The sequence below is a fragment of the Barbus barbus genome (genome assembly GCF_936440315.1).
Source record: "Barbus barbus genome assembly, chromosome: 25".
Taxonomy (NCBI): Eukaryota; Metazoa; Chordata; class Actinopteri; order Cypriniformes; family Cyprinidae; genus Barbus; species Barbus barbus.
The window spans coordinates 27,512,137-27,532,378 of NC_136753.1; the positions used below are offsets into that span (position 1 = coordinate 27,512,137).

Genomic DNA, 20,242 nt, shown 5'->3' on the forward strand with positions numbered 1-20,242 from the left:
AAAACTGTATATAAAGCAACTTGCAAATATAACACATGACAACTTTTAAGATTTTATGAACTCCCATGAGTTCTCCAGGCCTGGAAATCACAAATCACCAATAAAAAGTTAAAGGTAAGCACACATCAGACTGGAAACTGCTAATTCAGTCAGAATGGCCCTTAAAAAAAAAGCTCTTTTATTACGGTTACTTTCTGCTGCGGGAAACTCTCTAGCAAAACATCAGCACATCAGAGACATCTCAAACTTGTTTTATTACATCTTAAATAACAGTACATTTTAATATAGTATCTATGTTGCATCCAGCTTTCTGTGGTACACCGACAGACTGAAATTAAATACAAAAGGTGAGATAGGGAGTGCTGAGATCTAGTTATTAATGAAGAGAGAAAATAAGGGGAATCCATTTTAATTGAACTGCAATTAATCTTTACTGGTGGCAGCACACACAAATACATCACAATTATTGTACATTATCGCAGAGAAAGGAAAAAAAACAATAAAAAAGTCACAACTATTAAAGAAAGTGCATCTGTTTACAGTGGAAAAAGAACAGAAGACTCTGCCATGTCAGATGCCATCTCAAAACGTTTAAAGAAAAGCCAAGTTTCTCGCGACTCTCCGATCGAACGCTTTGATTTAGAAAACTCACGCAAAGGGTTTTCCGAGAGTCTCAAACGGGACTTTTCACAACTGTTATTTTTAATTCTGGACAATTTCAGGAAGCATGGCCATGATTTACAGGTCGTCTGCAGGAAATAGATGTTATTTCTCCCTCGCGATTTCTCACACAGGTGCATAGCTTCCCAGTAAAAGTAAAGGATGTATGCACAGCATGTCTAACATATCTAGAATCGACGCTTTAATGGTCAACATTTCTCAGTGTCATATCGGTTTCGCCGTCCCGGTGGAGGTAAGTGGGCCTAAAGACGTCAGTGCCTGTTTAAGCAAATTCTACAGCATGCGACTACGTTAATTCATGGCAGATGAAATAAAACGCTTAACTTAAAAATTTCAGAATTATCATTATTTTCAGACATTGATTTGTACAACATTTCATTCACATAGTAGTAACTGTATTTCCAAGCACAGACAGGGCTATCTGTTCTCTCTCTGGAACTGGGCTAAAAAGAAAGAAAAGAAAAAAGGTTTCGGTTTTTCCAAACACCGATCCCGACACCGCTGAAAAAAAGAAAACCCCTAAACACTCCCCACCCGACCTCCCCAACGCCCACCGACCAAAATGATCCCAAGAATTAAAGCCAAAAGCTGGAAGGAACGTATAAACGTAAGACCAGAAGATAAGCTAAGGGGTTAGTCCGAACTGTTTTTAATCCGATGAAAGAGAGAATTGTATGTTTTGTGAGTTTTTTTTTTTTTTTTTTCACTTTTTTTGTACTTTTTTTTGTGCATTTTCTACATTAAAACTAGCATTCAATGTGATTAACGGCATGTGCTTGGTTAGTTAACGCTTAAAACGTTAGTCAAGTTTCTTATTGTGCAAACAAAGCTGTGACGAGACTGGAAAGAAACATTAGCTAGGATATAATGCTGCATTCGCGTGCAAGTCGGATACCCATATTTACAACAGCCATTCGTAGATAAATGAAGCGAGTACCTCGGACTCAGAAATGGCAAAGTATTTCAAAGAGATATGGCATTTTTATGGCATTTTCTTTTTTTTTTTTCTTTAATGACAAAGGACCAGGATTCACACTGAAAGTTAACTAATGCACAGATCAGGATTACATTTTTTTTTTTTTCGTTTGTTTTTTTTTAAGAAAGCTAAGGCTGTTCTTATTAGCCGGTGATCGGCAATAGCCCAGCGATGTTAACAATCGGAACAGATCAGGGGTGAACGCTGTCTGGGGACGTCCAAAAATAAGAATATTAAGCTTTCACAAGAGGGCACGTGAACTTTACCTCTTTACCTCTCGCTCGAGCCACGTTCATGAAAACTACACAACCTCTAGAGCAACCTAGCGCACACGAAAATAACAAAACACATGATTGGCATCGTCAAAAAAGCTGCTCTTCCATCCTGGTCTAGTTTCAGCATTTTACATGACTTTTCTTGTTTTCACATGGTTTTATAACAGGATTAAAAGTTTTACTAATCAGAAACATATCATCTAAACAGAAGAAAACAGGCGGGAAAAAGATCTAGAAGATGGAACTATCAGATAAAAGGAATAAAAGAAGAAAAAAAAACAAGTGTTAAATAATTTGTACAATTACACTCCAACATTTGCTTTCTAGACACATGATACATAAGCGTGGGATGATAGTGTTTTGTGTTTTCTCTTATAGGGTGACAAAGAATGGTCCAAGAGGGAATGCAAGTTATTCATTTGATACCACTGGAAATCTTCTTTTTTTTTTCTTTCTTTTTCTAAGCTGGGTGATAAAACAAATTGTGCTCTTCTTGGTGTAGGAAAGGCATTGTTTTCCCTTAGAAGTTTTATTTCTTTTCATGGTGGTGTCAGTCAGTTTTAGAAGGTGTTTTGTTGTTGACGATGCTGTGAAATTTAACATTCTAAAGTTGGAATGGTCTTCCAGTCAACTTTGGAGTTCAAATGATATCTGCGGACAGATAAAAAGAGACCAAAATGATGAAGCAGATATTCATAGAATGACTTATAATCCTGTGTTATAAATACACAAGTTAAAACAGAATGTTTCCATTATACTGCAAGAAATTAACAAGCGAAACTATTCATTTAGAAATAAATGTTTGGATAACAGATACTCTTATTTGCAAGTTTAATTCTGTGAAGCTACACCATTAAAAAAAAAAAAAAAAAAAAAAAAACTGAATTTGAAAATCAAATAGTTATTCAAGTATGTCTTTCTACTTCAAAATGTCATGTTTAATTAAATTTTTTGCAGCTTCTTTGAAATTATTTGTACAATTTATTAATGATTCCCGAGTGAAGTAAATCTGAAACTAAAATAACTAAGAAAAACAACTAAATATTATGATTGATTGATCATAACTACCACAGTTACACTGATGGTAAGAGACTGAAATATAGAATAAAAAAAAAAAAGTCTAAATTAAAATGTAATTATATTACAAAAAAAATAAAATAAAAAATATTAAACAATAATTATATATATAAACCTGCCCTCTGAACGTGTGGCCAAAAATAGCAGGAGGTGATACAAGGATACATTTAAATGGCATGTAAAACACACAAAGTATCTCTTGTTTGACATTAGGTTGTGCTGGAAGAGGCTGACTCTTACTGTATCAGACATGTTGTATTGAAAGCACCTTTAGGGTTCAGTTCCAGATCTTGAGGAAGCTGTCCCAGGACCCTGTAGCCACTGCCATACCGTCATCGGTTACACCCAGACAGCTAACTCGGTTGTCGTGGCCTGCCAGCACACCTGAAAAAATCCAATTGTCAGTAAACCATACAGTGTTTTATTCACAACTTTGAAAAATCTTTTTTTTACAAAGATTATTGGAGTATATTTTACAAGAAAACACTATTTCAGTTTTTCTACTTGAAAATATTGCCATTTCTTTGTCATTAATGGTTAAATTTACTAGCAACCTGAGTGAAAATCGTTTCTACACCAATTTATTTTAACAGAAAGGATGAACAGCAATTTTGCAAAAGTGATTGGCTTAAAAGTCATTTGTACACTTTATATATATATATATATATATATATATATATATATATATATATATATATATATATATATATATATATATATATATATATATATATATATATATATATATATATATACACACACACACATATACACATATATATATAATATAATATATATATATACACATATTATAGTTGGATTTAGTAATTTAAGATTTTTTTCAAGATTTTCTCAGAAATTCACAAAACAAAAAAGATAGAACAAAAGTTAGTTATTGGAAATACAAATATATATGCACAGTATAAGGTGCCTGTTGATCAACAATGCTCATTTTAAAGCCTTAAAAAGTAATGTTTTAAAGTTACTGAAACACAGTGCTCTTGAACTGTTGCCATATGCAAAAGAGACAAACCAATGTGTCGTGTTAGGAAGCAGGCACTGAACCATATGTAAAACAACACAACTGTGTGTGTGTGTGTGGTATGGTTGGTTTGTTTGCTTTCGGGGTGGTCACTAGACCACATGCCACTGATAGTAACTATTACTAGCATATGTTTGCAGTTTTTCAGCCATCTGTGTGTGCGTATCTCACCAGCGCGGTCGGCCTTGAGGGTGTCCCACACGTTGCAGTTGAAGTCATCGTAGCCGGCGAGCAAAAGGCGGCCGCTCTTCGAGAAGGCCACGGAGGTTATGCCGCAGATGATGTTGTCGTGAGAGTAGACCATGAGCTCCTGGTCAGCACGCAGGTCAAACAGCCGGCAGGTGGCGTCGTCAGAGCCAGTCGCAAACGCGTTTCCATTGGGGAAGAACTGTGGGGGGAATATGAACTCCTTTTAGTTTCAATTCTTCAGGAAACTGCATGCACTAAAGCCTATTCCTGAGTACACAGCTTCCAGTTTTAATCAGTACTGTTGCTAGTCAGAATGAGGCAAGATCACTCACACAGATGGCGTTGATGTCCGACTCGTGGCCAGTGAAGGTCTGTCTGCACATGCCCTCACGGACGTCCCAGAGTTTAGCGGAGGCATCGCAGGCTCCTGACACGAACAGCCTGGTGTCCGGAGCCAGAGACAGACTCATCACATCACCGGTGTGACCCGCGAACGTGGTCGTCTGCTGACCGGTCTCTATGTCCCAGAGAGCACTGCAGGACAGAATATCACATTGCTTCAAAACTCACATTCATACCCTGAAATCAAAATGCCAGTGGAAATGAACTGCAACATTTCTCAGAGCTGCAGATAAGAGCTGGAAAATCTGATCATGTCTACATTTACAAGAAAAAGATCAAATAATTAACCATCTAATAATAAATATAATAGGTTGCATGCTAAATACGGTTTATTATTGTGCCTATATCTTATTACATATTTTTACAATCCGCTTGTTAAGCCTGACGTCACGTGTCACCGCTTCTGGGTCCAAACGCTCTATCAGATGCTACAAGAAAACAACAAATGGTACTAATATACTCTCAGAATGTGACATAATACTACCAAAATATTATAATCCTAACCTTTCTATCCAAACAGAAATCCCAGATGGACAGACGACAGTGATTCATTTTTATAAATCCTTAAAATATTTGTGTTTGGGACGCCGTTGAGCGCAGAGACTATAGTGTACACTGAACGTTTTTATAAATGTTAGCTTAAATAAGTAACATTAATAAACAGTGCTCATACTTGGATGAAAAAAAACACAAACCTTGATTACTTGTTCATGTTTACATTGCATTAATGTTAACAAATACATGTTTTATTTGCATTTAAAAATGTATTCATAAATATCAAAATTAACATGAACAAAAATAAGAAATAGAGGGAAGATAGACAGATTCAGCCTAGAACCTTTCTTTAATTATTTTTCTTGTGCACAGGTCAGCTGTTAACACCATAAATTGGGTTAAAAATAAAAATGTGTGAAGAAATTATTTTTGTCTTCCCCATAATGCAATGGTTCAAATGATGTTACTTCCTGAATGCTGATTTTATAGAATGGTCAATTTTTGGAAAAAAAAGAGAATGCAGACGTAACATAAATACAAAGCGTATGCAATTGAATTTATATTTTTTAATATATAATCTGATTCCTGACTTTAAAGAATAAATTAGATATAAAAATATTCCTGTTGGCATTGATAGCAATTGCAGATGTAAGCTTTAGGATCTGAGATATGCAAGTTTTTGTTTCCTCACTCACCAGGTGGTGTCGCCAGAACTTGTAACAATCTGGTTGTCATCAACGAAGCGGCAGCAGGAGAGGTATCCTGTAGACAGGAGGAAATTTAACATGAATCCAAACCAATATTTATTCTCAAAATCTTCAGTCATGAAAACAGATATCACAGAGCAGGGAAAAACAACAACAACCACCTTAAATTCATCTAAAATATATTTTCCTATTTATTTAGTGGTGAAATATGACTTGGACATTTCTTCACCCGTCAAGCAACCGAAGAGAATGAGAGTACATTATGCAATTGCTGAAAGTTAAAGTCAATCAGATGAGGTTTATTAAAAAGAGTGCAAAAAACACTAGTGCAGTTTCACAAGAGCCAAGATCAGTGTGTGAGTGTTTCGGTAGGACACGTCCTGTACCTGTGTGTCCGGCCAGCTCACGGCTGACACGCACGTTCCCCTCGCGAGTCTTGAGGCTGTAGATGGAGCAGATGTTGTCTAAGCCTCCACAAGCAACGTAATTCCCTGAAGGAGCATAGGCACAGGTCATCACCCAGGAGGAGCGCAGAGGAATGGCGTGGACCTGAAGAACAACACACGAAAGCTCAGGAAAAGACATATGGAAGAAAACAGGAAGTAATAGAAATCTGTAGCAGAAACCATTTCAAAAAGCTGATCATCAGAGGGTCTATATTACTTTGTGTTAGGGCAAATATTGTACTATTTATAATGACATTTCAGAAGGTTTTTACTAAATGCAAGTGCTTGCCTATGCAACAGATGGGTAACTTTTTTTGCTGAAGTGTTTTGAGCATTTTAGGTTTCAGTCGTGCCCATCCTGGAACATCGGCACAACAAGTTACAAGGTTTATTTTTTTATTTTACTGGTTTGTTCAAGTAATAGTGATGCTTGGTCTGTAGCAATTAATTTGAGAAAATAAATAGGAATTTACTGACATAAGTTAATATTCAATTATTTTGTATGAGGATGATAATTAAAATGTATTTATGTTCATATTTTTAAGATGAAAAAAAGTTTACAATATAAAGTTTAACAAAAAATGTCTTGTGATCTTTTTATAATTCATCTTTAAAGGTGTATAATTAAAATATAATTTATTTGAATCACACACACGCAATCTGAATATAACAACAGCCTATTTAGAACGATTCAAGCCATTGTTTAAAAAATAATAAATAAATAAATCCACCCCAGACAACAGGTGAACCTTGCAAAAAGTCATACTGTGATACTGAAATTCTCTATATGAAATCAAAAATCAAGATAATCAAAGAATAACAAATACATAAAACAAGTAATATAATACCTTATTTGTGGTATAACTGTCCCAAATAATGAGTTTTCCATCCTGGGAGGCACTGACAAGCAGCCTGCGCAGAAAACACAAGAGCACAGTTGAGTGATTGGGGTTTACATCCCTAAGAGGGAAACGTGGATGTAAAAATCATAGCCTGCACAACAACAATCAGGAGGATTGTCTCCCAGAACAATCTCAAACTATTCCCAGCACCATTCGGCACAAAAATGGTACCGTTATGGATTTTTCTTGGCTGTAGCTATAATAGTAACAACATGCTTTGTCTTAACACCTACTTACAACCATCTCTCACCACCTACACAAACACAATAAAAGAACATGATTCAATGCAATAGGGATAGCATGCTGTGGACACCACACGAGCCATGAACCCATCCACCTCCACTGCGAACGGGAAACCCCTCGGTTTATTTCGCCTTGATGTATAAGGATGTTTTCAAAGGGCTTACAAATAAGGTCAGGCCATCATGCAAATAACGTGACGGAGCGGTTCTGTACCTGGAATCGGTGCCCCAGTGCATGGCGTAGATTTTAGCCAAATGTCCTCGCAGTGTTCTTCTTGTGCGCATCTGGATTCGGCCAACAGGGTCGATGTTGGCTGTGATCTGAAAACATGTGTGCGTGAAAGAACATCTTTAACAACACAGATGGCAGAGGTATAGAGATGAATCTGTTTATTTAAATGACGGTTGCTTTAAAACATTTAAACTAGTGCTGGGCAATGATTAATCGCATCCAAAATAAACGTTTTTGTGTATATATAATATATACATACATACATATATATATATAAATACACACACATGCATGTATATATTTAAGAAATATGTGTTGTGTTTATATACTAAATATATTTATATTTAATATAAAATATAAATATACACACATTTCAAAATATATTCTGTATGTTGGTGTCTTTATATATACACAGCACACATACATATATTATGTACACAAAATCTTTTATTTTGGATGCGATTAATCGTTGCCCAGCACTAATTTAAACAGAAAATTAGACTCAAACAGTTTCTTACCTGTGATAGTGTGGCATCTGCACAAGCTTTCCTTGCATCCTAGGAAAGAAAAAAAAATGGAGAAAACAAGTTAAGATACTGTGGAACAAGGCATTATTTCATGATTGTGTAATATACAAAACATTTAGGGTTAATATTTAGTATATGATAACCATACAGTAACATAAGTTACGTTGTAACGGTGACATACAATTGCTTCTTTCAAAAATGTTCACATCCAACACCTTGCTCAAACGGAGTAATCAAATTGGTAGCATTATTGACCTGTTGATGTTAATTTAATCATTGATTTGATTGATTATGGCTAAAAGGTCAAAGATTTGAGACTAATTTGGTCATTTTAGAACACAATAGCTGAGGACTGGTAAAAACATCTCAGACTGAGATAAAACGTAAAGAGGCTTCATGGAGGAAGTATCAGGTGCACGTTCTTTCTGGAACTCAGTGAGGAATGAGAACAGTACAGTTACAGTAAATGTTTTTCCTGCAGTGTGTAAAACTATGCAAATAACCGCCCTCTGTATTTAAAATGTCTTTTGGTTATGCAAATACTTCTGAGTAACAAGAGACTACCAAGTAATCAGGTTTAAAAAAACAAAAACAAACATGCACATATTTATAGGACTTAATAGCTAGATTGAAAATGTGTTTATTTTTTTAATTTTTAAAAACTGATATTTTAAATACAGCAGACATGTCAAAATCTTATTTTTTTTCCTGGTGGTTGAAATTTACCACAACAACAACAACAACAACTGGAGGCTACACTGATGTCTTTCAAACTGGATTCTTGAAGGGATATTTACCCAAAAATGAAAATCATTTTGTCATCATTTACTCACAGTCAAGTTGTTCCAGACCTGTATGGGTTTCTTTCTTCTGCTTTACACAAAAGACGATACCTTGAAGAATGTGGGGAACCAAACAGTTGCTGGTCACCACAGACTCCCATAGTACAATAAAATTACTGTGGAAGTCAATGGAGACCAGCAACTTTTTCTTCTCAAAATATCTTTTGTGTTCAGCAGAATAAAGTCAGTTCCACAGGTTTGGAACAACTTGAAGGTGAGTAAATGACAATTTCACCTTTTTGGGTGAACTATTTAATTTGATGCACATCTTAAAATGCTGAATAATCAGTAGATATTTTTCTTTTTTTTAAAGTAATAAGATTAATATTAACCAGGCCAATTCATTAGTCCACATTTTGCAATTGTTAATTGTTATTGCAACTTAAAGTTTGAATTGCATTATACCGTATACATTTTCAAGATATGTTGAGTGTATTGTGATACAGGTATGGATTAGGGATTAATGAATGCAGTTGTGTATGAGATCAGAGAGATCCTCACTCTGATCTGGTTCTTCAGCTGCTCGGCCTCCTGGCGTAACTGGTCCAGTTCACTCATTTTCCTCTTCTAAAGCTCTGCCTCACTCCTACTGCCGGGACACGTTCTGATCTACAGCAGAGAAAGAGAGAGAAAACACTAATTCCAATGTTGTCCCTTTAAAAGACATGGAAGGAGGGATATTTGGCCATCTTGAAACTATCGATTAACAAAAGTCTGAATTTCAGTGTGGGCATTTCCTGTTTTAAAACAAGTAAATTGGTCCCATCATCAGATATAGAAACAACCATATTGTTCGCACTAATATTGCACGCTGACTGCATCTACAAGAGGAATACTCTGCATTTACCATGTCATGTGACATTGGTTAATGGATCGCTAGTAGATTGTTTATCAATAGACAAGATCCCACCCCACCGCATTAGCTACTGAAAGCAACCAAAGAACCATTTCCTCTTGTGGTGAAATGAGTTGTTGCTCCTTAATGAAAAATGCAGAAGTACAAAGAGAACAAAAGCAAGAAACAAACTGCGATCCTGTCCTTTTATGATGTCAATAATCAGCAAAGGAAAAAAAAAAACACCTTATCCTAAACTCTAGCATGAGAAAAATGTTTGAAGACAACATGTTTAAGAAGGCATTTTATTTCCATAATGTGCCAAATTACAAGCGAAACAGGATATTCAATGAGAATGTAGGGCAGAACTCGATTTTATCCATTGGGAATTGATTGGATGATGAAAACTGGGCGCCATGTGGTTGGAGGGAGGGGCTGAAGGAAAGTAAGAGCTTGATGACATCAGCTAAAAAGGAAAGTCGTTTCAAAGGCGGAGCAAGTTACTCAATTTAAATGTACGATTGTGCAGACAAACATCATGGGCACCGGGAATGTGAATTAGGAGAGTAAACGGGCTACTTTTAAATTTCATCCAAAAGACTAATGACAATCAACTATAACAGCTAGCATTAAAGGTTAATATGCTGATATGTCCATACTGGGCAACTATTCTGTGTCTGGTTTCCAGGCTGAAATGCTGATTCCAAACAGCGATTCCTTTATAAAAATAACCTGACGCACTCTGAAACCCTTAAAGCCTGTCCGTTTTAATCTCGATTTAGAGCAAACGCACTCGACTGACAACAGCGAGTCCTTCTAGGCCAGCTCTCATCCTATTAGCGTTCCCAGCCCACAGCCGTGTTTTCACACCTCTCTCTCTCCACAGTGTCATTGACATAATCCTGGGACACGCTTGATTCAGCTCCTTCAGGCAAATCCAGTTAAGACACACTGGGGACACTGATCGGAAGAGCAGCACCTATCCTGCTGACCCAAATCCTTCATGCGCTCAGACAAATGGCTGATGAAGGCAGCTGTTTTAATGGGCCAACGGAGTGTACGCATCTACCGCTAGAGAAAGGCAGCTAATGATGGGATTCATTTTAGAGGTACGTGAAGAGCAAGGACAGGATCTGCAATGGCGGACAAAGATTTCAAGTTAATGCAACAGTGGCACATTTGCGGTCATGTGTACTGCAACATGCTGCTACTCCACCGACATACCGAGGAAGATTTGGAAGAGCAACCAAGGCAAAGTTGCATTTATGGTCGATTTCTTTTAAGTACATACCATTTCTGATAGCATATTATTACTTTAAGGTGCTGGTGCATGCAAAAAAAAAAAAGCTTTTTAAATTAACTTTGGGTCTTTAGCAGGCAACTGAACAACTCCAACATTAACAAATGCCATTTTGCACATCCAATACTGTTTCATGTTCTACAAATGAGTAGACTGACCATTCTAGGCCAACGTCGTATGACCTACTTTAGAAAAGAGTCATGAGAAATCACTTTTAATTCAAATATAGAGCAATTTGCAGCTGCACAATATCTTGATTCTCAAGCAGCTGTCATCTTTCCCATTAGCCTGGTCTTAGTCGCCCGATTTGAGCAAGATGAATGCAGGTTCAAGCTTGAGCAAAGACTGTCTAGAAGAACATCAAGACCAGGGAAGGGCTGATGGGAGAAAGGATGAAGAAATGATGACAATTACACTGCATGGGTCAGCTGAGGACCGTCAGGCAATTATCAATACTTTTGAGTGATATTAGCACTACATAACAGCGAAGCCACATATATGCTCGTTACTCCCAGATGTCTGTGGTCGGGCAATCTAACTGGAGCACTAAAAATTTGGTTGGATCCATTTCCTGTAATTGCCATTGCCCTCTGGTGCATTATGCCATGTCCTAATTGTGAAATCAATGGTTCCATGTTTGAAAAGTGAAAGTCGGCTGCGTGAACGAGCAAGGCGTATACGCTATCAGAAGAAAAACATTTCTCAACAGTTTTCTTGAATGTCACCCAATGAAAGAATTGAGCATCTCATATAACGTTTCCTGGGTGATCAAACGGTAAAAAAACATTTGGGAAGTTACACGCATAGAAAACATAACTCAAAAACTGATAAAGGCAGGCAACAGATAAAAAAAAACATACTTAAAATTCAACAAGAATAAGGATATGGTCTTAGCTTACAGAAAGAAAATACTTAAAAGTATGTTGATGACGACAAGCACTTGTAAGTAACTTCCTGCTACTTGCTGAGAAATTCCCGAGACACCAGAATCAGTGTCACGTGGCTGAGACCTTTAAAAGTTCCTTAAAGTTTCAGGTTATACTCTGAATTTCTTACCTTACGCGGCTTGCACAAGGCTCCTTGTGTTTGACAGTCAGAAAATGTTTCTCTTGATGAACGTCTTATCCTTTCCTATACACTTGCTTCTTCCTGATTGGCTGACCTCTTAAATGGGCCTGCATCGAGACAATACGCCTAAGTCCTCTAATCTTGCTGATCAAAATGACAAGGTTACAAAAGGTAAGTCCCTCATCTCACCATCAGTTCAGCACAGCTAATCAACCCAACATGAATACTATCAGAGAGGTGCCAATATGAAAAATTGTGTGGATACGGATAGCGAATAAGATTTTTATTTGGTCAATACCCAAACAATTATATTAAATATATTTATCCATATGCATTTCATGAATTGGGAAAAAAAACTAATTTTACTGGCATTTAATATCAATCCAAACTATCCCATGCCAATAAATAAAATTTAACTTTCTATGCTTGGATATCACAGAATGGAAAAGCTTAATCTGAAAAAAGGCCCTGATATTATAACAAAAGCAGAAAAATTATTTTTTTTTTTTAAATAATTTTCTTAGAAAACAGCATAGAAGAAAAATGTAACTCCAATATTAGCAGCTTTCAATATTGACCTAATTAGGCTAATCCAGATCACTTTTAACAAGTAAAACAAAAACATTTATTAACCATTTATAACTTATTCCATTGAAAACAAGGAACGGAAATAATAAGCCTGGATATTAGTACCAGTATAATCAGGATGATGCTGATCATTTAAAAAAGGAAAATACAACACAAATATTGGCTGAAACTGATATTGTCATCAATACACACAAACATGATGTAGTTCAGTGTTACAAAGTCACATCATGAGCAGGGTTCACCTTTTATTGTCTGCCGAAATGAAACTTCATTATGCACAAATACTGAATATTCTGTGCCAAAGACCAGAGGATAAGATAGCACAAAGCAAAGTCGAATGCAGTAAGGCATCAACATATGTGCTAGCAGAGCTCAATCTCACCCTCTCAACAAACACTTGATCAGAGTCAGCTGACTGCAGGACAAAAAGAGAGCTGTAAGAAATGGCCTAAAGGTGCTACAGACTGCGTATTCACAGGTCACTTTAGGGCAAATCTTTCTTAGATCCTTTCAGAAAACATTTATTTCACAAAAACCTTTGTAAGTGATCCAAACACGCTAAAAATGTTTGCCTTGATAACGCACGCCGCCGCTGATCTCCAAACAGAACTTTATTGCATCAACATAAATTACTCCAACTGCTGAAGGATGATGCAGCTTATTAGGCATTAACAGAAGAAAAATAAAATGCATATCGCTAAAGCTGGATCACAGGAAAGACAGTAACCAGCACTATCACTATCCAAGCCTGTAATCCTAAAAGCTAAAATCCACGTACAGTAAATCTGTAATCCCTCTCAGCGTCACTCATGGAAAAACAGCTGTCCGGAGCTGGGCTTGCAGTCTAAGAATTTGTGGGACTGTTTTAAATCCTTGCACTATGCATTCAAGAAAATACTGAATTTTAATTACTTGTCTCAATGACTTCTACATATATTTTATGAGGAAAAGACGAAAAAATTAAGTTGCTGCGGATCCACGTCACAGGAATCGCCTTTCTGGAAAGATATGCAGTGAATGTACATGAATAACCTCAACATCTGAATGGCAAATGGGTGTCAACATGAAAATAAAAAAAGGATATTCAGAAACTCCATTATCTGAACAGAAATCAATTTTACCATCTCAGCCCTCCACTTAGCGTAGTCCAATGGGAATAAAACTGATGCTATCAGTTACCCACAATTACAAAAATCAATGATGTATGTATTCAAAGCCAAATTGTCAAGCAAACAATGCACATCATAAATAAGCCTTTCAGAAGGACTTCCAACTTGTATGGATTACAAATAATGCTTTTGCAAATATAATGTTACATTAACAATGAACACTGAATATAATTAAAACAAATGAACTCAAGGGAACCAACTCTGATGGACAAAAAGCAGGATGTTTGCGTGGCTTTCACAACTACAAAATCAATATTTGCAATGCAGCACCCATTTTGCTTTCGTTTTAAACGAATAAACCATATATACATTCGCATTAGCTGAACACAGCATGCCAATGAGGGCGTTATGTCCACGTTAATACACAAATCTCTACAGATAAACCAACAGAAGTGCTGAGCACCGAACAGTACAAGCACTCAAAATACTATTCGATACGCGATTATTTCACAATTCATTTGGCGTAAAAAATGATGGACGTGCAGCTTTACTGCACTAGACACGTAAAGAGCGTTTCATTCCAAAATGCATCAACTTTTGCATCGAAATGTTTACCAGAGCTCGTTTTTAAAACAAATCGCCGTGTTTAGAGCGGAAAGGTGCATTTCCTCGCCGTTTCAGCGGGTTAAATCAACGGCATGCTGATATGAGTGCGGAGAGGGAAGCCGGAGAGAGGCTACGGACGCCATCTTGTTCTTGGGCCCACATTGAAGAATTCATTGATTCCGTTTATTTATTCATGAACGGTGTTCCTTTATCTAAATGCCAGCGAAGAGAAAGGCAAACTCGATCGGTAGGGGAAAAAAGGAGGGGGCGAAACATATTTATCTCATAGCCTATATTCCCCCGACCAATCCCTTAATAGTGACCTCAATACTGAGCTGCTCGCCCGTTCTTAAAATATTCCAGCAGCGATAATAAAGGCCACCAGGCTCCATTCATTTCGCGTATCTGAAGAGCTGCAGCGCTTTTGCTGCATTACTGTGATAAATGTTGACCGGATCGCGGGAGAAAACACATTTAACCTGGCTTTATCATCAGCAAAAGCAGTTTAGGGAGGATCGTAGTGGAGCATCACTGAGATGTCGGGGAGGGAGGCAGTGCACCCATGTACCTGAGCAGCAAGGCCTTTTAAATAGAGACTTATACATAGTTAAGGAAATCCAATTAGGTTGTTTTAAAGACTAACGTTAGTTAAAAGCAGCAGTGCACGCTTAATGTAATAAAGACACACTTGCACGCTAAGTCGCTTAAATGCACACTGGGATTCAGGTTAAGCCATTTGGACTCGTGTAATAAATCCATTTGCACGTAAATATATAAATAAAACACGCACACGCTAGAATTGCTTGTAATATTCAGCCAGATGGTGCAGATTGTAATACACAATCGGGTGGACAAATAAATGACTAATCTTTATTTACCGACTGCAATTCGATCAATATTCACATCCAGAACACGGCAATGTCTTAACCAGCGTTTGGCGAGCAAAGATCCTCGATTCTGTCACACAGAGGAAGGCCTAGCTGGGTCGAAAAGCCGAATATTTCGCCAGCAGAAGCTCCAGTAATTAGCCAGTTAGCTTACAGACCAGCCTCTCAACCAAAACCCATACCACCCTTGCCCAAAATCAACCTTTAATGCTTCTAAAACACCCCTAACCACCACATGACCGATTTCTCACAACCCTCAATCGGTTTGATTTCTGAGGTAATGTTAACTTAACGCCGTTTTTAGGTGCTAGCAAGCTGACTCGCGCAAAACGGCCTCCGGTGAAGTCTGCCGACTCCATTCGCGCTATATTAACGAAACGAGCGATTGAATGCACCAAATCATCGCAAATAACTGTTCGAAATGACTGTTTTTGGTCAATTTGCCTAGCTTTGTTGTGTATGTAAATCGGTCGGCTAGCCGCTACCTGCGCCTCACCCCACCCCCCTTCATTCTCTATGGTGACCAACATTTTCTCCAACAAATTCATCCGTTTTAAACGAAACAACCAGTTCCACACTCTCGAAATAAGCATATAGTGTTCCATACCTGTTCTCAGTCGTAAATGGCCTTTGTTTATATGGCATTGACCGAAAAAAAACGATGGTGTGGCTGTCAAATCCACGCATCAACGAACAAGACGAGCTAGCTCGCTAACTAGCAGCGGGAGAAGTACCGAGTCCACTTCCACAGCGACAAAACTCGCTCCAGCGGGCGGGAAATGAGCCTGTTAGAGGGGGGGTCTCAACTGCGATGAGAAATTGCACTCATAAATGTCCGATTGCAGACTTTGGTCAACGAATAAGTCCGTCGGTGGCCACTTCCCGTTGCCTTCCTTGAAGGAGCACTTCTCTCCAGTTCAGTTCACCTCTCATCCGGCCATCAGACGGAGATGGGCGCGGTAACCCTGCAGTCTGGCCTGGGAAACCCCACGCCGCAGCGCCGCTCTTACGCAGCCAATAAGTAAGCCAACTCTCAAATAACTACTATGATGACTTTTGTTCTACCCACTTAAAAGATAGAAGTACTTGCGTTGTCCAATCTATACAGAGTTACTGTGTCTGTTCCCCGAATAGCGAGGTCAAAATATAAATTTAATGCAGGATCTAGAAAAAAACTGATCTTGATTAAACCAGAAAAACGCTAGATTTAATTATATCGCATGGAATTTATGGATATCGTACCTCAAAGTGATGATGTTACTGATTATTTCCTTGTATCGTGCATGCTGTGTATTACTGATATTAGTTATATGGCTCCGCGTTATCGTCCGGACAGAACTATTGTTCCAGCCACCAAAGACAGATTCACAAATAACCTGCCTGATTTATCTCAACTGCTCTGTGTAACCCATAATACACCTGAACTAGACGAAATGACTAGCAACATGGGCACTATCTTCTCTAATACATTAGAAGCTGTTACCCCCCTCAAATTGAAAAAGGTTAGAGAAAAACGTACAACAGTTATACCATTCTCCCAAGAAAGAAACTCGTAATCTTGAGTGCAAATGGAGAAAAACTAACTTGGAAGTTTTTAGAATTGCGTGAAAAAACTGTATGTCCAGCTATAGACAGGCTCTAAAAGCTGCCAGAGCAGAGCATATCCACAAACTCATAGATAATAACCAAAACAATCCAAGGTTTTTATTTAGCACAGTGGCTAGATTAACAAATAAACACACGCCACCCGATCTAAATATTCCCTCACAGTTTAATAGTAATGACTTTATGAATTTCTTTACTGATAAAATAGATAACATCAATAATACAATATCAAATGTATATTCTACTGCGTCTAGTATTTCAGCTTCATTCATCGCACCCAAAGAAAAACTGCAGTGCTTTACAACTATAGGACAGGAAGAGCTAAATAAACTTATCAGTGCATCTAAACCAACAACATGTTTATTAGATCCTGTACCCACTAAACTACTGAAAGAGTTGTTACCTGCAGCAGAAAAAACGCTTCTCAATATTATTAACTCATCGTTATCTTTAGGTCACAACCATTCAAGCTGTCGGTTATTAAGCCTCTTATTAAGAAACCACAACTAGATTCTAATGAACTGGCAAATTACAGACCCATTTCAAATCTTCCGTTTATGTCTAAAAGTTTAGAAAAAGTTGTGTCTGCTCAATTGTGCTCCTTCTTGCAAAAAAATGATCTCTATGAAGAATTTCAGTCAGGTTTCAGGCCTCACCATAGTACAGAAACTGCACCTGTTAAAATTACAAATGACTTGCTTCTTGCTTCAGACCAAGGCTGCATCTCATTGCTAGTATTACTTGATCTTAGTGCTGCGTTCGACACTATAGACGATGACATACTTATAGATCGATTACAAAACTATACTGGTATTCAAGGGCAGGCTTTAAGATGGCTTAGATCCTACCTGTTCGATCGCTACCACTTTGTTCATTTAAATGGGGAGTCATCTCAATTATCACCAGTAAAGTATGGAGTACCACAAGGATCTGTCCTAGGTCCTCTGCTATTTTCAATATACATGTTGCCTCTTGGTAATATTATTAGAAAATACGGGATTATTTTTCATTGTTATGCTGATGATACTCAACTATATATCTCAACAAGACCAGATGAAACTTCTAAACTATCTAAACTAGTAGATTGTGTAAAAAATGTAAAAGATTGGATGACCAATAATTTCCTCCTATTAAATTCAGATAAGACAGAGATATTACTTATTGGACCAAAAAAGTACACAGAATCTCTTAGATTACAATTTGCAACTATAGACGGATGTACTGTTACGTCCTCTAAAGTCAAAAATATGTGTGTTATATTAGACAGCAACTTGTCCTTTGAAAATCATATTTCCCATGTTACAAAAACAGTATTCTTCCATCTTAGAAATATTGCCAAGCTTCGAAACATGCTACCTGTTTCTGATGCAGAAAAGCTAGTTCATGCATTCATGACCTCTAGACTGGACTATTGTAATGCACTGCTAGCTGGTTGTCCTGCATCTTCAATAAACAAGCTACAGATAGTCCAAAATGCAGCGCTAGAGTTCTTACCAGGTCAAGAAAATATGATCATATTACCCCAATTTTACAGTCTCTGCACTGGCTACCTATTAAGTTCTGTACCGTTTACAAAATATTATTACTTGCCTATAAGGCCCTAAATGGTTTAGCTCCTGCGTACCTAACTCGTCTTCTACCACGCTACAATCCAACCCGCTCCCTAAGGTCGCAAAACTCTGGATTTTGGTAGTTCCTAGGATAGCAAAGTCCACTAAAGGAGGTAGAGCTTTTTCACATTTGGCTCCCAAACTCTGGAATAGCCTTCCTGATAACGTTCGGGGTTCAGACACACTCTCTCTGTTTAAATCTAGATTAAAGACATCTCTTTAGCCAAGCATTCACATAATGCATTTTATAATCTTGTACTGCAGTTATATCTGATCAAATGTACATTATTATTATTCTTTAGCTTGGGTTGAACAAATAATTTTTGCTTAGATGGAACAGCAGCTACACTAATTATGTCTCTATTTGTTTCTCTGTTTCTACATCCCATGGTAACTAGGAATTACAGAAGCTTCAGTCTGGATCCAACCCTTAAATGATCTGAGATGACCGAACACCTGAGAAAAGATAATGCCAACCCCTCAGAGGACCTCAGAGGATGCCAACGCTCAGACAACATACAGAATCACCAAATTTTGCCATAAGTTAAATATATTAAGGTTCTGCAATATATAAATATATTGTGGAAACTTAATTTCCGGTAGAGCTGCTTTGCAACGATCCAGTGCACAGAGAGAATGACAAGTGACAAAAGACACAGATAACAAAATAAAAAAGTGATTAAAAATAAATATGTGGGGTGGTGATGGCGCAGTGGATAAGACACATGCCTTTGGTGTGAGAGACCCGGGTTCGAATCCACTGTGAGACACCAATGTGTCCCTGAGCAAGACACTTAACCCCTAGTTGCTCCAGAGGCGTGCGACCTCTGACATATATAGCAATTGTAAGTCGCTTTGGATAAAAGCGTCAGCTAAATGAATAAATGTAAATGTGAAAACGATACACAATAGACAATATATTTGGCCTTTTTTACTCCAGACAAACATTTTTTTCTGTTTATCTTAGGAAGTCAGTTTATAGGCACACATCTTAAAGACTACAAATGGCAATTGAACATTTCCACCTTGTCATTAAAAAAAAAAAAAAAAAAAAGATGACATGCCCCAACGGGAGCCTGCCATTAAAAATGTTTAAATCTATTATATAGTTGACAAACTAACAAATGAATACCAATGCATTTCATGACTCATGAGACATGATACCATGTTTAACAATAACAAGTATTAAAAGTACTACAATGTACAATGACACTGCTATACCTCCCATTAGAAGCAGCACTTTATTGCATTAAAAAACATAATTTCAACAGCTTTCAAACTAAATTAAAGCTTTTTCTATTATTTTGTACGGTTTTGAACTAGATGTTTGAGACCAACGTTTGACATGTGACAACTAGCCCCTTTCTTTTTATATAACAACAACAACAACAAGAGACGGGACAAAATTAAACTAAACCTCTAATAGTGGAGGAAAAGCTTTAATTTACTTTGAAGGCTGTTGAAAGTCCTGCTTCTAATGGGAAGTATAGTAATGCCATTGTACATTGTAGTACTTGTTATTGTTAAATATGGTATTTCAATGGTACCATGTCTCATGAGTCATGAAATGCATTGGTATTCATTTGTTAGTTTGTTGAC

General features: G+C 37.3%; 1 protein-coding gene across 4 annotated transcripts; it reads right to left on the reverse strand.

Annotated features, from left to right (window-relative positions):
- Positions 1–234: 234 nt before the first annotated feature.
- Positions 235–16,476, reverse strand: LOC306845353 (guanine nucleotide-binding protein G(I)/G(S)/G(T) subunit beta-1-like). 4 transcript variants are annotated; one of them, XM_079378103.1, is made up of 11 exons: positions 12,227–13,590; positions 9,537–9,644; positions 8,185–8,223; positions 7,649–7,755; positions 7,139–7,202; positions 6,231–6,393; positions 5,833–5,899; positions 4,573–4,774; positions 4,223–4,439; positions 3,278–3,393; positions 235–2,583 (listed from the first exon to the last, which is right to left on the reverse strand). In XM_079378103.1, exons 2-10 carry the CDS (start codon positions 9,591–9,593, stop codon positions 3,287–3,289), a joined length of 1,023 nt encoding a protein of 340 aa, XP_079234229.1. In that variant the 5' UTR covers positions 9,594–9,644; positions 12,227–13,590; the 3' UTR covers positions 235–2,583; positions 3,278–3,286. The 4 variants fall into 4 exon arrangements, with proteins under 4 accessions (XP_079234229.1, XP_079234227.1, XP_079234228.1 ...); XM_079378101.1 differs by lacking the exon at positions 12,227–13,590 and adding an exon at positions 16,036–16,476 and having other exon boundaries at positions 236–2,583; XM_079378102.1 differs by lacking the exon at positions 12,227–13,590 and adding an exon at positions 16,036–16,449 and having other exon boundaries at positions 236–2,583; positions 3,250–3,393.
- Positions 16,477–20,242: the final 3,766 nt, after the last annotated feature.

Coding starts and splice junctions, on each gene's coding strand:
- LOC306845353 (XM_079378103.1), bottom strand. CDS start 9,593: ATGAGTGAACTGGACCAGTTACGCCAGGAGGCCGAGCAGCTGAAGAAC. Junction 7,756..8,184: donor CAGATGCCACACTATCACAG/GTAAGAAACTGT, acceptor ACATGTTTTCAG/ATCACAGCCAACATCGACCC. Junction 3,394..4,222: donor CCTCAAGGCCGACCGCGCTG/GTGAGATACGCA, acceptor GGATTTTTTCAG/GTGTGCTGGCAGGCCACGAC.